Source organism: Vipera berus (assembly GCF_964194415.1).
Source record: "Vipera berus genome assembly, chromosome: 2".
In the NCBI taxonomy this organism is placed as follows: domain Eukaryota; kingdom Metazoa; phylum Chordata; class Lepidosauria; order Squamata; family Viperidae; genus Vipera; species Vipera berus.
Genome location: NC_138203.1, coordinates 95,443,121 through 95,461,149, shown reverse-complemented (window position 1 = coordinate 95,461,149; position 18,029 = coordinate 95,443,121). Strand labels below are relative to the sequence as shown.

Sequence of the window (18,029 nt, the reverse complement as noted above, 5' to 3'; positions counted from 1 at the left end):
GATGTAAAGTTTGCTTTCTCTATCAATCCAGCAAGTTAGAGTCATAATGGACTCATTTTAAGGTGGGAATATATATATGTATATTGCAATGGTGATTACTCTGTCTCCTGCTTTATTAGTATTGAATGAGCTTTACATGGAAGTCTTGTTATGTGTGACAATAATTTGCCATTCTGAAAGTGTTTTGAGGAAAACCAAAATTAAAGCATTTCTCCATTTTCTTTCTTTAATCTGCATATTTTTTTTTGTTAACTGTTTGATGAACTGCCACCAATTCCAGAATAAATACTTTCAAGAACACTGATACCATAAATGAAAGATATATAAAAATAATTATCAAAGGAACTTAAAGATGCATCAAAATAAAACTCTACTGGGGGCAAATGCAGAAATTATATAAATATTTGACTTCACGTTGAAAAATAGTCAAGTGATAATTTGCAATGACAAACCAGTTTTGTATTGTATATAAGAAAATTATATGGACTGTGTAAATCACCAGGATTCAAGTTTGAGAATTTATTATTTACCCAAAACCTGTAATTGTATCCCTTAATTTAACTATTTCAACAGAAAATTAAAATGCAACTCAATTACTTTTAATATTACTATGCAAAATAGAAGAGTCTGAATATCACTGTATAACTTCCTTTGGAGGTTTTGCAGTCCAAAGCGTCAATATACAGTGATGGAACATATTCTGAACCCTTAATCAGCAGTTTTTCCAAGATTAAGCACTGTATCAGTTTCTCTGACCTCAAGATACTACGGAATAATCCAGTTAATTTTCATCACTGATCCAGTCTTAATTGTTCGCAACTATGGAATAAAATACCGTCTGTTCGAACTAAGAAAAAGTAACCAATAACGGTAAAAAAAGAGGAGATTTTCAAATATGTAAACGTTAAGATGAGTGTAGAATTCTTTGTAGGAGCAAACACATCAAAATGGAATTGATCAAGCTAAAGCAGCATCAAACAAAGTATCCAGATCTATTGATAGACCAAGTTCAATGGTTTCTACTAATTCTCCAAAGATTTCACATTCCTTACAGCTTTAAAAAAATACAATAGATTCATACTGTCTGCTGTTATAACAACTACTTCTCTCACAGCTTCAATATTCCTTCTACAAATACAAGTTTCTTTCTTTCTTTCTTTCTCTTTCTTTCTTTCTTTCTTTCTTTCTTTCTTTCTATCTATCTATCTATCTATCTATCATCTATCTATCTATCTATCTATCTATCTATCTATCTATCTATCTATCATCTATCTATCTATCTATCTACTACCTCTCTCCGTATATCAATCTATCAAGTTGAAAAGTATCATCAAAGGTAGCGGACAAACTGCTCCTGTACTGCTTGCCATGAAAATCACGTGGGTGTAATGCTACTGGAACTTGTGTTTGACTCAAAAGGGATTACTATATCTAGAACAAAACAAAAAAAAATCAGCAATCCCTATTTAGGATTGTCTGTTTCTTTTTGCTGCCCTCTAGTGATTATCAGGATTCTTGCATCCCAGATAATGGTAGCTTGGAGGAGGACCTTTCACAAGCTTACGTCTTCCAACTCAAATATTTGAGGCAATGATGGGAATATACACTATATGCAAATTTAGCATACTGGTTGGGAATTCTGTAGTTGTAGTCTACCCATCTTAAAGTTGCCAAGTTTGAAAAACACTGATTCAGATGTTGGGTGGAAAGGTGTTCTGCATTATTCTGTATGTAAGTCTGAATACCTTTTCATAAAACTTTCAGTGAAGGCTTTTACTAGATCTGCTGAGTCTGTTGTTTGTTTATCCTATTCAGCCATTTTTACAACTAAAAAAATGCATTTCTAGCCAAAGATCCAGTCCAATAGAAAAAAAAAAACCTCATTAAAAATTCAGGAAGTGTGATGGCACACTCCCATCTTTATCCCTAATACATTCCTACAGGAATAATACCTCTGCTTTAGAAGGTAACATATAGAATCATGTAATCCAGACATGTCAAACACAAGGCCCGGGGGCCAGATGCGGCCCGCGAAGTGGTTTCATGCGGCCCGCGAAGCCATCCTGGAAACAGTGAGGGAACGGCCCCCACTGCCTTGGCCCTGGCCCAGAGACCCTCCTTCTGCCAGACCCTCAGATCTGTCCCACTCCTGCCCAGGCCCCCATAGTCACCCTTGATGCGAACGATGCAGAGCTGGCCACACCCACCCAGTAGGCCATACACACTCTAGCCACGCCCACCCAGTAGGCCACGCCCACCCTGGCCCTACCCACCCGGCCCCCTGAGCGCAACCGCAATGCTGATGCGGCCCTCAATGAAATTGAGTTTGACACCCCTGATGTAATCAATGACAATCTTATTCTCAAAAAGAGTCTTAACATATCCATTCCAGGCATCTTTGAACACATGCATAATACCAGCCTTTCACATTCTCTGTATCTTTTCAGACCAACTTGATTTGGCTGGAAAGAAAAATAATAAAATACTGTTCTATTTTATATCATCAGTTCAAATGGCTGAAGAGGCAGGTCTAAGGTTTTCCTTAAACTACTTCCTTTACATTCCTATTCCCTGTTGTTCATAGCCTTCTGTAATAAATGAATATAGCTTGTAATTTTGTCTTTTGTAACGCCTGACCTAAAAATAAATACAGGTAGTCCTTGACTTACAGCAGTTCATTTAATGACTGTTCAAAGTTACAACCGCACTGAAAAATGTGACTGTTTTTCACACTTACAACCATTACAGCCATAGCCACATAATTGGAATTTGGATTCTTGGCAATTGGCTCATATTTATGACGGCTGCAGTGTCCCAGGGTCATGTGATCACCTTTTGCGACCTTCTGACAAGCAAAGTCAATGCAGAAGCCAGATTCCCTTAACAACTGCAGTGATTCACTTAGCAACGGTGAGAAGAAAGGTTGTAAAATGGGCAAAACTCACTTAAAAACTATCTTGCTTAGCAACAGAAATTTGGGGCTTAATTGTGGTTGTAAGTCGAGGGCTACCTGTAAAATGTTCCTTTCACGTTTTAAGCCAAACTTTTTTACTTTGCACTTTCCTAATGTGCGGGTTAACTGAAATACCCATATAATCCTCAAACAAAGCACCAGGCAGGCATTATGAGAACAAACGCCTCTTCCAGAGATCAAGTGTCAGGTCTCTCCAGTGGCTGAAGGGGAGGGTTGTACATGCAACTGTTCCTGTACCTAAAAGACCAAAAGAAACTAGGTAGAGCACAACCCCTGCCTGTATTATAAGCCTTAACCATTACTGGAATTTTCTAGGTTCAAAGCAAACCATTGGATTGGAAGAAGGGGGAAAATACTACTTTAAAACTGGAACAGCTAAGGGTGACTTCAAGACTACTGAGTGGTAGATTGTGTTGTGATTCAGGGTCAGCCTGTGGGTTCGGCAGTTGGGTCGGACGATTCAGAGGAGGAGGAGGAGGGGGGTGTTGGAGAGGTTGCTGAGGGGGTTGGAGAGCTTGCTGATGAGAGCCCTCTGCCAGGCCCCTCCCACCTGGTCACGACGCAGACCCAGCTGTGTGAGCCTGAGCGTTCAAGGACGCCCGACGCAGGAGGCAGTCAATCAGGAGTAAACAGAGGAAGGCAATGGGGCACCTTGGAAGGAGGCAGAGAGAAACCACGCCCTGAACTGTATAAAAGGGGAATGCGTGGGAGGGCTGGTTTGCTGAAGGCAACCATTTGAATAGTTCCTGTTTCATGGTTCGTGTTTGCTCTCTTTGCTCTCTTTGCTCTGTTTATGTTTTTATGTTAATAAATTTGGCAGGCTTAGTTCCAGCCTCTTGCCTTCTTGTAAAAGGGGTTGTCCCTGCCTTATCTGCAGGGCCGGTAGCAGGCTGGTACAGAACAGATTGCACCTGAGGCAAAGGGAATATCACATGGACCTGGCATAGCAAACTGTTACCAAGGCACATTCTGGATGCAGTTAAGGAGCTATAAATATATTTCTTTAAAGGGTAACAGTTGATTAATGCTATAAAATGTGAAAAAAAATTCTTCAACATTAAAAAGAAAGTATTATCTCAGGATTCTTTGCAGTTCCTTTTTCTTTCAATAGATCTAGTACAATAGAACATCATGGTAGGTTTTATGGAATATCTAATATCTTTGGTGAGGTCCTAGCTTCACACAACCTTTTACAAGGTTTCCAACATACTGATCGCTCCTGATACATTCCAAATCTTACTGGAATCCATGAAGGGTAGTCTGGAAATTACCAAAACATTAACTTTTCTCCATCATTTTCATCTGCTAATAGCTTTCTAGAAAATATATGTTTTATACAAGGACATAAAGGGAACATTTCTACATGAAAATTAAATTAGCAGAACTCTAACTCCTAAATGCTAGGGGCCACTGAGGATTGTACAAGGATGTCAAAGAAGTATAGTAATCAGCTAAGTCTTAAGATACTGTAGATTTTTGGGTGGGCGAGGGAGTTTGCTTCTCTACTCTAGACAAATCCCGTATGGCTTTTGAAATCTGTTTTGAATGATGTACACAACTCAGCAATATAAAGATAAAGGTGATTGTTGACTTCAGGTTTATTCTTATGGAAAGCCATCCTGGCCCTGCAAACAAAACAATTTGACTATCTAAGTTAGTAGGGTTAATGAAAGAAAAATGAAATAGGAGTAATCATTGTCAAAAGGCAGGGCAAATGTTTTATTTAGGATTCCAAATGTAGACAAATGCCATTTTTTTTCTGGGCTTAATAAGAAACCAGCCAAACAAAGGAAAATACAGAAAGGAGGCAAGGAGGAAATAAAGAAAGGAGGAAAAGCAATAGCAATAGCAGTAACATTTAGACTTAATACACTGCTCCATATTGTTTTTGCAGCATTGTCGGAGTGGTCTACAACGTCACCATATTGCCCCCCAACAATCTGAGTCCTCATTTTATCAACCTCAGAAGGATGGAAGGCTGAGTCAATCTTGATCCTTGTTAGGACTGAACGCCAGACGGTGGCCAGAGTTAGCCTGCAATACTGCATTCTAGCCACCAGGGCTCCTTAGTTTGGGTATTAAAAGCTATTTAATACCTAACTAAATCACTTCAAGGAATAGTATGTTCAGTCTGCAGAATGAGTAGTATAGAACCTGCAGTAAAATCATAGTGTTTGCCACATAGCTGTTAATCAACATGCAACAAGGTTGATAGCTTTCCTTTTTGCATTTAGGACAGTAAAGTGAATTTTACCATCCCAGACTGACAATGACTACCTCAAGGGGCTGAGTACAGCACTCATGCTATTTTTTCCTTCCTTTCTCATTTTCCTCCTTTTTGCAACATCCCATCAAATTTCCCTTGCTTGGTTTGGTTGCTTTCCTGGTTTTATTCCCAGCAGTCAGCTATTATTGTAACATAGGCATCCACACACAGCAAATCAGTTATCTCTTTTTTTTGTTGTTATTTGGCTTTTTGTTTTGTTCTTGGCTTCTGACATACAGCAGTTGCTTGGCAAGAAAGCACGAGGTGAAAGCCCACTTATTTGCTGATTTTGGGAAAACAAGAGTTTTGTGCTTACTTCAAGTTGCTTCTGTTGATTGTGCATGAATGCTCTTTAATGGTACAATTAACCAGAGTTCCCTGCAGTCTGGTTGTAACCATTGAGGGTTTCATAAAATCTAAAGGGAAGCATAGCTAGCAAGTATACTGCCACATTTCTGCTATAATTTATCTCTCTGTAGAAATTAATGTTTATGCATATGTGGAGGGCAATATTATTACTCTTTCTAATAATTTCTTAATTAATGGGGAGGGGATATGAACCTTCTCATGGAGTAAATGAAATTGTTCTGTATGAGCCTCCAAGCCTTAACTAACCTGTTTTTTAAGTGCAGTTAAATATTTTAAATTATGATTTATTATTTCTTCTTTTAAAGTACTTTAACAGCTCTAGAGTTGGTAATGTTTATAAATTTTCTTGAAATATTACTTGGAACACTGTCAGATGCGTTTTCTATATATCCTGATATACATAAATAAATAAATGCCTATTATTTATTGCTACATATATTAACTACAATCTGCAACACAGACAAATATGTTAAGTGAAGAATCAGTGGGAAGCGGGCAGTTTTCTTTCTTACATATTACAAAAATTATATCATTCAGGTCTCAGTTCAACATTTCATAATACAGATTGGGGGTAGAAAATTGTAAGACGAAGCACAATACCTAAACAAACAATATACAGTCTTTATACTGTATACTTTATATTGCTTTTGGTTTTTAAAAATTACTGTTTGTATTTTACCCTTCCTATGTTGGTCTGGGGACGCGGTGGCTCAGTGGGTTAGGACGCTGAGCTTGTCGATCAGAAGGTCGGCAGTTTGGCGGGTCGAATCCCGAGTGCCGCGTAACAGAGTGAGCGCCTGTTACTTGTCCCAGCTTCTGCCCACCTAGCAGTTCGAAAGCACGTAAAAATGCAAGTAGAAAAATAGGGACCACTACGGTGGGAAGGTAACAGCGTTCCGTGCTCCTTTGGCGTCTAGTCATGCCAGCCACATGACCACGGAGACGTCCTCAGACAAGCGCTGGCTCTTAGGCTATGAAACGGAGATGAGCACCGGCCCCTAGAGTCGGAAACGACTAGCACGCATGTGCGGGGGAACCTTTACCTTTACCTTTACCTATGTTGGTCTGTGATAGTAATAAAGGTTTGACTAACCAGACTGGAAGTCCCTGAGCACAGAAAGGCCTTCACTCTGGCATAATAGTTTGTTTTCCCCTCAGCAATTCGTGAGGGTTGATCCTAGAAGAGTGCCGACTTGGAACTGCATTGCCATTATGTCTCCAGATGCACAGAGGCACACAGAACACACACAAAGAACACAAATACACAGAAACAAGACTGTCTCAAAGGTGCTTTTTCGAAAGGCAACTGGATTGTTTTTTCACTGAGGAGGAAGAATAAGATGCTTATCCTAACCCTAACCCTTCGTCTTCTTCTTCTTTCTCCTCAGGGAAAAAAACAGTCTTTTGAAAAAGCATCTTTGAGACAAAGTAAAGCTTTGTTTCTAAACTCAACTTTAGCGAAACTCCCTTGACATGCTTCTCTTGGTCCACGCTAAATTTTGTTATATCTGCTAAATTCTGTCTACCATTTCCCTGTAATCAAAAACCAGCGAAGACCTTTCATATCATCTGACAAGTTAATATGGATTTTTTTTCTTTAAGAGATAATACAGCCACTCATCAGTTATCAGATTCCATCACATTCCAGATTTCCTGCATAATAGAACAGCACATGCACTTGTCATTAAACAGTTATCTATTTTGATAAGGAAAAGAAAGTGAGAGATATTAGATGTTACAATAGAAGAGAGGTGTTTTCCCAAACTTGCTAGATTCCTCTTTGCTGGAAGATAAAAGGTGCATGTTACTGTGGTCTTCCTAAATCAATGTGTTGTGCTGGATATAATGATGATAAATAGCCTACCACCAAGGTTTCCACCCACCATCTATTCAATTTCTATAGGTGGATAAGAAGCAGGATGCTACAGTTTTGGCCATACAGCAAATCATGACTGCCTTAGCGAATTTGTTTTTATTAAACTCCAATTTCTAAGTTGAAACAAACTTGGGAGAGTTTCCCATTTTTGGTATCAATACAATATATTTTGAAACTGCCATAAAGCACACAATGCAGAAGAACATTAAGTTCATTAAGTTAATGAACACAGCAACACTGCTTGATTAGCTTAGCGCGTCAAATGGATAAATAAATCCCATATATGATATCAACCACATAAAAAAAGGAACAAAGGCATTTTGAAATTGTCAAGTGTGGAAGGAAGAAAAAGTAGGTAAGGAAAGAATTAATCCTCTAGATTTTTTTGATTATAACAACCAGTACAATACCAAAATAATAGATGATTTCGAGAGTAACTTGATGTTTACTTAATAGTAGTAACTATATGCACAGTTTTGTCTACATTTGCCCTCCATCTCTCCCCCTGCTCAATAATCCCAGGCAGCATCCTTCTGTAAGGGAAACTAAGTGCATTATTTATGTGAATGAAGATGCTAGAAAGTCTATATAGCCTTTGAAACGAGAAGTCGTAGTTCCTGGCAAAGAGAAGCACAAACCTGTACATTAGGGTGATGAGATAGATCTAAAATCTTGCCAAATAGAATTGCTAAGTAATAACAAACGATTCTGGGGGAAAATTCATATATGATTTTGGAAGAACAGCCCAGCAGACAGTCTCAAATTATTCTTGTAGCAATTAAGTGATTGTAAATGGTTTGGGCATTTCCTTTGATCTATTAATGTGATTAAATGTAAATGAATTTACTCAGCAATTTCTAAAAGGCACATAGTGGACACAGTGATAAAAAAATAGTGTTTATAGGAGAACAGAATGAGAAATCTAGTTGCTCTTAAGCACACACATGTACACACATACACATATACACCCAAAGGTTCTTATAATGTATAGTTACAAAATACCAACCACAAAGCAACAATTGTGGAAGGCAGGACAGCACTTGTTTCTTAAAAAGTTAAGAGATTTTTCATTAGAGATGCTTGCCATGCTAGTGTTAGCATGTACAATTCTTGCTTTTCATAATTTTAATTTTATTAAAGATGCACAGATTTATGTACCTGTTGAATTTCCAAGATACAGTAAATTCATGATGGGGAAAAAATAAGTTGATGATACATCAAACTTGTAAGATATAAATGCTTTTTGATGAGATGTAATACGAAATCTTAAAATGTCACAACTTTATAAAGGATTATGTGTCTGTATTAGCTTGATGCAGAAGAACAGATTAAGCAGAATTCTATTACAAAGGTTTCATTTCTGAAGAGAATAAAAACCAACCCAGTTTGGTTCTCTGGTTTTTCTTGATTTTGATCATTTATTCTAGGCCTTTTCAGTAGTGTAACATAAACAGCTGATGGTATTTTTACAGAGGTAATTATCTCCCCCCCATCCTCTTGCCTATGTGAATCTGAGCCCATAGCAGGAAGAAGGGCCGTCTTCCACTTGAACGATGGCTCCATCAATCCCATGAGGCCATTGATTACCAGCAACCTCTTAGCTAGACTCTGACAGCTGACATATACTTTTTTCTACTGAAGCCTTTCAGCATGTCCAAGAAGAGTGCCTGACTGATATATTCTTTACACTAATTCTATTATAGAAAAAGGCTGCTTGCTAATGAAATAAATGTATTCTGCCCAACTAGCAAGGAAGTATAACTTCCCTAAACTGATAAATTATACATGTGTTCTACCTTACAAGGTCACATAGAAATTCCAGAAGAGTGGTTATATTAGCCTGGTGCCAGAAAAAGAGAAAACCTCTTGTGATAGAAACCAATATACACAAACCTTTATCAGATGTATAAAGGAGCAGATGTATATATGTTTATGGTTACATGGATTGAGAAGAGAAAATATAAATTAATAATTACAAAATCCATACAATGGAAAAACAAATTCAAAATACACACAGATTAGAAATGAATCATTTACTGGGAGATTAAAATAGAATGCCCTGCCTTTGCTCTACTGTTTGAAATAAAGAGAAATTTTCCTGCTTTCATTATGGTACTATACGACTGAAGCAATGAAAATACTTTGTTGTAAATCCTGTAAGTAAAGTCAAATGGCGGGGTTGCTACGCATAAGGTTTTGCATCTCTAAAAGTGTTTCCATGGTATTATAAACATATCTTGAAGTATACTGATTTTATAGTATTTGTGTAATTTTTACTTTTATTTTACTCTAAAAACTTTAATTGTGGTTGAAGCTTGCCGCAGTATTGGAGCACTTTACCAGTAAAATATTTGTATACTATACATGCCAACACAGATACCTTTCTAAAATATAAGGAACCTATTTTGTTATTTAATCAGTATCACTTCTTAGACCAATATTATTTCTCAACAATTGTTACAGAGTAACATCAGACATCACAACGTATTTGTATTTTCTGCAATTATGATCCCCATGATCTTAGGGATCAGAACACAGCATGCGTGTTGGGGCAGATACAGAAGCTAGACATATCCTAACAGGAGAGAAATGTAGAGGGGTGAATTAAAATTTATTCATATGCCCATCCATCCATTCACTCATCCATTCCACACTATAATCCCTTGTTCCCAATTCTAACATTGAAAATGGTATTTTGATCATGTCTCTTTAACCGCATGGCACTTCCACATTGTTTTCAATTTGGGACTACATTTTTATTTTTATTTCCTATTGTTAAAATGCTCTTGCTATTATAACTCTTTTATCCTAGGGTTGGGAATCATAATAAGTTTTACTTTCTTCTATTACAATGATGTGCAGAAACTAGGGAGAGTAATCTGGCACAAATCACAGAATTGGAATCATGGGCCACTAAAACCCTGCCTAATGTAACACATGTCCATCTAGACATCAACCAAAGGATAGGATTTCCCCAATCTTAGAATCTACAGTATCTGGCTTTGGATATTTGAACCCATCAAAGTTGACAGATGTTTGTTGACTATGTTCATATTGGAGCTTGAGCTAGAATCAGAGTTTTTCAACTACTTTCAAATTTCATGTAAAATATATATATCAGAAAGTTAGGCTAAACAAGAGTTGAGTAGTTCTATTTTTCCTTGTTATCATTAGCTACCCATACTAATTAACTGGTACGTTGCTTTTCTCTCCCTTTTATTTTGAACATACCTGAAGAAAATGTTTTAGTATCTTTTGCTAACTTCAGCTTATTCTGAGCTTTATTTTTCCTAAGAAAATACATTCAGATCTTCCTGAAAACATACATACATTTAAAATGATAAAACTAGACATCTACATTAAAAGCATTTTTGTAGCAATCTGGATTTTTCAAATAGAAATGAAAGCTCCTCAATGTCTCTATCTTATTAAGAACTCATCTTATTATGCATCTAGTTTCAAAGTCTTATTATTATTTCCATTAGCCTATTTTCCAGTTTCCTTATTTCACGCAATATTCCTTCCCAAAAAACTTTCCTTCTCCAACTGTTTCAACTGTCCAAAGACCTTCTGTTTTTTTAATCATTCCAATTTTCATCTCCTGCTCAGTTTTATTTTACCCCAAAATACCTCTTCAAATTTATTTTAATGTAAAACCTAGCTTAACTGACCCCAGGCCAACCCATCATTCCTAACTACGATGCATTTATCTGATTTACATATTCATATGCCTAATTCATGATAAAGTCATTACAAAGAAGTCTGTGTCTTGCAGAAAATCTTTAGAACATAATCTTAAGAATATCGGGGTAATAGGAATAAATCCTTCAGATATAGTAGACCCTACAGTCTTATTCACTGAATCCTGTGATTGGGCCAAGATTACACAGTATGTTGCATTATGTTGGATATCAACCACAACCTCCTCAGCCCAAATCTAATGATCTATCTGTGACAACGTCATCTTAGTATTACTAGCATTACTATTAATATTCTCCAAGCAAGTTAAAAAGGTCATTTAACAAAACGCATTAGTATGAGCGAAGAACTCCTTCTTGAAGCATAATATAGTACACATAGCACAGTATAGTTATGGAAGAGAATGTCCTTAGAACTTTCATAATCTGATGATTCTTTGCTACAATAAAGAAGCGATGTTTTTAATAACACAACTTTTCAACATAGGCATTCTTCCAATACGAGATTATTCTGTCCATTCCAATTATGTAAAAAAATATCTAATTATCTAAATGCTAGGATTATTTGCACATTCTGGAGTCAGAAATATTAGTAACTACTGCTTCCACAATCTGCTTTAAAGTATTGGCAGAAAACCCAATGAAACAGTTAAAAAACCCTTTCTAGAAAGGAAAGGGGGGGGGAGGAAAAAGATTTTTTTTAAGAAAGGAAGCAAGCTGCTTTCTCTTTTTATGGAAGTAATTTCTTTTGCAATCTTTCTGTATCTTGTGCCTCCCAGATGTAATGGGTTTTACCTTAAGACATGATGGAGGACTTCCGGTTTGACGTCATGGTGTAGGACACAGGAAGATGTCCTGCGACTTCGCCTTGCTGGGGACCCTAAAGGACTTCACCTTGCAAGTCACCCCAGAGAGGCGATGAAGGAGGGGACCCTTGTTGATCATGGAAGGGTGGCGGTCCTTACGTTTGATCCAAGGAAGCCCTCCAAACCGGCAGGGGAAAGACTGGCTACATTCATGTAGCCAGTCAGAAACTGCTGACAACCGAGGGAAATAAGCACTAATGAGCAACTTTTGAGCAACGTGGATGAAACTGGGTGAGACTCTATCCTCTCTTTATAACTTTAAGACTTTTTTTCTGGAAAAAACCACCCAAAGCAAAGAATCCTCCCTGATGAGAAAGGGAAAGGGAATTTCCGCCCCATTCCCTCAGGAAAAAAAAAGCAGTAAATTAACTGCTTGGGGGAAAATGGAGAAAATTATAAGATTAATTTGGAATCAATATAGATACATAGCCTTAAAATTTGGGGACTAAAAGTGCTTTTGAGACTTTTTTTTTAGAAAAGAGACTTGAAAAACTTGCAATGTAAGTTTGAAGATGGAAGAAAGTGTTACTGACATCTAGTGGCGAACCATGGCACTACAATATATTATGCTTAAAGGAAATTTGGCCTAAAGCCCAGACTCAGATAAGACTTTGGGTGTCCTTGGAAACCTTCACTTTTGAAGACTGCAGCTGGAGAAGGAAAAAAAACCTCTTGGGCTGCTTATCTGCATGACAGAGGTGATAAACTATTTTGAAATTGGCCTGCTTAGATTATGAATATAAATGCTAGCTGACTTTTAGAGTTGTGACATGGAACTATTCCCCTGAAGAAACAGGCATGACTGATTGAGATGATGGAACACTTTGGATTATAAACTTTTGATTGATGAATAACTTTTAATTGTTTCTTTTCTCACTGGACAGAAAGGATAAGTTTTTCATTGGACAGAAAAACCCGGACTTTGCTTATATTTGCTTAAAGGAGGGCTAAGGATGGACTGACAGGCTGGCTGGATAATTTGGAGTTCAAATGACAACTGACTGAAACTTTCTAAATCTCAAAATAGATTGGACTACAAAGACCACATACAAAAACAAAATGGATGTTCCACACTTAGTCTTAAATAGTAAAAAACTATTTCTAACATTTATCTCCAAAACCCCCAGCTTCACATACCAACAAGAAAATGTTGATGAATCTCAGAAAGAAATTCTTTCTATGTTGAAATCAATACAAGAGATAATTGTCTTAGCTCATGATGAGACTAAAAATAACGCAAAGGAGATAAAAGAACAAGCTTCTAATCTAAACTTACAAATTCAGAAAACGACTACAAAGAAGGAACCAATAACCCAGAAAATAGAAGGGAAATTAGAGAAAGCAGTTCCAAAGATGGAGGACCTAACAGAAGGAATTAACAGACAGACTCAGACAAAAAAAGAATTAGAAGACAAAGCAATAATACCAAAAATGGAAAAGATATCTTACTTGTCAAGATCTCAGAACACATTTGAGGATAAGGAAGAAGAACTGATTGAACGGAAGATAAAGCTGTCAGGAGAATTGTGGAAAATTGGAGAAGGAGGGAGGCTGTTTAATGAATATAAATATTTTCTTCAAAAAATATTTTAATCAAATTGTCTTTCTTACTTCAGACAATATACACACAAATAGGGGAAGAACTACTTGAGGACTCAAATGCATTGACTGGCAAAGGAAGAAAGCCAGAGTAAGACTGAAGAAAATAGATGTTTTGACCCATTAGATGGGACATTATATTATTAAACAGATGTTTGAACATACCTAAGAGAATAGATAATTGTTAGAAATAAAAGTATTACTATAACTAGAATGATAGGTTATGCAACTAGAATACTATAGTTTGGTATGAGAAGGGAAATATGAAAATGCCAAGAGGGTCTGAATAAGGGAAACTTTTGGTTACCCAAATATAATTTACTATGAGAAAACTATAAGTGGTAGAGACTGGATATTATATTATTAAACAGATGTTTGAATATGATTAAGAAAATAGATAACTGTTAGAAATAAAAGTATTATTATAACTAGAAGGATAGGATTTCTAACCAGAATATTATATTTTGTTATAAGATGGGAAATATGAAAATTCTAAAAGGGTTTGAATAAGGGAAGTTTTTGGTTATCCAAATATAATATATTATGAGAAAATTATAAGTGATAGAGATATTTTGAACATTGATGGAAAATTAATTTTTTTTAAAAAATGGGGAAAAACAGGATACTGATGGAACAAATGGATTTTAAATGCAAATGTAATTGAGATATGTTTTGGCTGGAAAAGATATTATAAACTGACATTATTGATATTATGTATAATACCAGAAAAATGCGATGAAGCTGTCTATATTTAATTGTACATGTAACAAGAATTGTATTTGCCCAGTGTGGATAAATGCATACCACCGGAAGAAGAGAGGATCAAAGAAGCACTGGATAGTGTAATATTGGAACTAGAACTGAGAAAGTTAATATGTAGCACTGAATTACCAATGGACCCAGACAACACGTTGTTTATTAAGTATTTATGATTGTAAAATTAGAAAATAAAATGTTTACAAAAAAAGATGTGATGGACATTTTTATGGCTATATTTTGGATGATGGGAGAGTGGCAATAAAAATATATCTGAAAGACACTAGTTGGGGAAGGTGGTTTTAAAAATCTGTCTCTTTTTGCCATTAGTTTTGTATCCCAAGAATCAGTACATATTTTGTATATTTACTGAAACAAATAGAGGTATGCTGTGTTCATGAAGACTGCTAGTACTATATACTTACTAGAAGATGTATTTGTTCCTTCAGTAGAGGCAGAAATCCTGTCTATGAGTTCTGCAATACACAGAAAGCAACATGGTAATAGAGATGGAAAAATCCTATCCATTTGAAATGGAATTTAAAGTTTGTCTTCCTAGGAAGGTCAAAATCTTTGAGGAAAATGGTTGAAAAAGCAGCTTTGAATAGCAGGGAACTACAAAGAAATTACATGTGGTCCTAATCACACCAGAAATAATTTATCAAAGCAAAAATTAATCTTAAAATATTCCTGCAGAAAACTAGCAGAATTAAGGGAAATACTTGTAACCATTTGTAAGATTATGATAGGATATCACTGTACTGAACTGAAGGACCACTTTATTATTACATTGGTATAAAGTACTAGAAATAAATATAATTTCTGACTAGATTATTTATCTTGCATCAGATAAGAAAATTCAGATGTTTTGATGACTCAACATCTGCAAAGAATTCATGATCAGCACTGTTTTTGGAAAAATCTGTATTGGGAGCAAAATACTAAAGAATGGAAGAAATTTAACATTGCATGTAATGTCAATAAACTTTAAATAATTAGAAACTATGGGTATTCAAAGCTTTGATTCAAAAGTGATTCACTGAAATCACATTTTCAGATTGAACTGCATATCTGAAATGGATCTCGGCTGATACACAGACATTTCTTTTATAGTGATAATTCAAATCTATGTACAAAAATCTGAATGGATGAAATTAACTTGACAAGTTGACAAAGTCCAGATTTGATAACCAGCTGAAGAAAAGAGAAATAAAGAGTGACTGAATTTTTCAGTCTTATATGGGAGACTGAACCACAGGACAAGCAAGACAGAAGATGTCCTTTATGAAATGCAAAAACTAGTCACATGCCAAAATCCGGTAACATTTCAAAACATGCATTCAGAAGGCCACATGCTCTGCTCTAGTTTCGGAATGCTAGCACTCCAGAACTAACAGTGTTAGACAAAAGAATCTCAGAAAAGCTGAAGGGATGCAGCATTCATTATTCTGCTGTGCCTACAAAAGTGACAGATGAACAGGACAAGCAGCAGCATGCAATATGAGCATATAAGGTGGCTGTTAGGGAGTGGAAACTGTCTTTCAGACATTTTTTTAAAAAATCCCATTTATATCCCGCCCTTCTCCGAAGACTCAGGGCAGCTTACAATCTAAAGCACAAATCAATGTGCTTAGCAATAACCTTCATTCTATGAATATACCTGCTTATTAGGGTTTTCGCCCCTCCCCCCAGCGGCATTATTACAAAGTCAGCTTAATTGCCCCCAACAATCTGGGTCCTCATTTTACCTACCTCGGAAGGATGGAAGGCTGAGTCAACCTTGAGCCTGGTGGGACTCGAACCTGCACTAATTGCAGGCAGCTGGTGTTACTTAAGGAGGCATTAGCCCACTGCTCCACCAAGGCTCCTTTGCAAAGATTGTGTTTTAAACATTCCAAATGTAGGTAGCCCCACTGTAAATAATGTAATTAATTTCTGTGAAAAGGAAGCTTAAAAAAGGCAAATACAATCCAAGACGTTGAACAGAGGGAATATAAGCTACACAAGGAAAAGATCTAAATCTAATAGCAGCTCTTTTAAATACTGTTATTTTATTAGAAGACACAAGCAACACTAGAGGAAATGAGAGGCATTAACATCTCATGCCAAAAGTGGAAGTATATTGTCAAGGAAAACAAAGAAAAGATGAATACCTAACAAGGTGCAACTTGTAACTGGCTGCTACAACATATAATTTAGGGACATCTTTAGAGATGAGAAAGACACTAAATTCCAGTTGAGATCTAAATCAACTCATAAATATAGATCCTGGATACAGTTGCACTTTTTTCTATGATATGTCAAAACTCTACCCAAAGTATAAAGATGCAGAGAAAGGCTAAGGAAAAACCTGAATCTGTAGAATTAACATTAGGGAGGCAAGCTATTCAACTTGACTTACGTGAGGATGAATTTACTCCTTTTGTCAAAACTGGTATCATGCCCGTGGGTCCTGAAAAAAAACAAAAGCAGGAATCAGAAGCAGCTACACATGTCAGTGAACTGACATGTGTATAAGATGGTGGTTTGATGAAATTACAGGAAAACAAGAAAAAAAAATAGGTTACAAGTTTTAATATAATTGAAATTTATTACTAGTGATCTCAGATATAGTAATGTTATTCTCAATTATTGGTAATTTTTTATTATTTGTAAATAGCAAAAGTTTGAAAGATGATATTATAAAAAGTGAAGAAGTAGTTCTCTTGGGTAACATAGGCTAAGATCTAAGTTTCTATGAATCTCTAATTCAGTATGTGTGTGTGTGTGTGTGTGTGTGTATGTATATGTATATGTATAAAGTAACTTTAATATCTGATTTCAGAGACTTTTTTCCTCCTCGAGTCATGTGGAACACACATAAAGCTTCAGCTGACTTAAGAATTATCCGTGTGTAGATATCTGGGTGTCTTGATGTATAACTGACATGTCTCTTGGGATATTATAGTGTCACACATCAATAAGAAACAAGAATATAGCAGACAAATGAAATAAGAATGGAAGGACAGTTTAAGTAGCTATAGAAACTGATAATGGGAAAATTCTGTTGGCTCCATCACTATTAAGCTACAGAATATTGTCAGATTGGTCTTCTGCTGTTTAATGTTGGGATGAAGCCATTGGTGAAGCTACCAAGTAATTTCTAACCATGCTTTATTACTTTTTCTCAGGTTTAGATGGTCCTATATAAATTCTGGATCTGTCAGGCCCAAAAGCCGAAAAAGACTGATACTTGCAAGTTAATGATTCTTCCAAGTTGATTTTTTTATATATATTTCCACACCTATAGGCAGAACCTTGCCAAACTGAAGCACTCTACTTATGTATATAGCATATTGTCAGAAAACCTATTATCCTTCATCCTCTTTCTCTCACACAAGATATGGGGATTGACTGTCTCTTTTTCCTCTGGAATGCACCTCCTCCCTCCTGGGAATCCAGCCTACTATATGCAATCAGAGGACCAGAATCTGCAGGATGAGGGCTAGTAAGTTCAATCAGAATCCCAACAAAATGGAGCTCTGAGGATGGTGTGCTGGAGTAGGTATTAGTCTGGGAGTAGATAATAGCTTGAGACTAGTCCATGGTACATCTTCAATGGATGGTCAAATAGCCTTAATGGCCT

At 36.4% G+C, this 18,029-nt stretch overlaps 1 protein-coding gene across 4 annotated transcripts in view; it reads right to left on the bottom strand.

The window, feature by feature from the left end:
* Positions 1-18,029, bottom strand: part of NRG1 (neuregulin 1) — a gene marked incomplete at its 5' end in the record, with an annotated part of 174,188 nt that overhangs the window by 94,633 nt on the left and 61,526 nt on the right. For 2 of the 4 annotated variants that reach the window (XM_081320319.1, XM_081320318.1), the window contains 2 exons: positions 14,830-14,880; positions 16,806-16,856. In XM_081320319.1, coding sequence (XP_081176445.1) covers positions 14,830-14,880; positions 16,806-16,856 — 102 coding nt within the window. The remainder of the gene's footprint in view (positions 1-14,829; positions 14,881-16,805; positions 16,857-18,029) is intronic. The other 2 variants (XM_081320320.1, XM_081320321.1) reach the window with 1 other exon arrangement.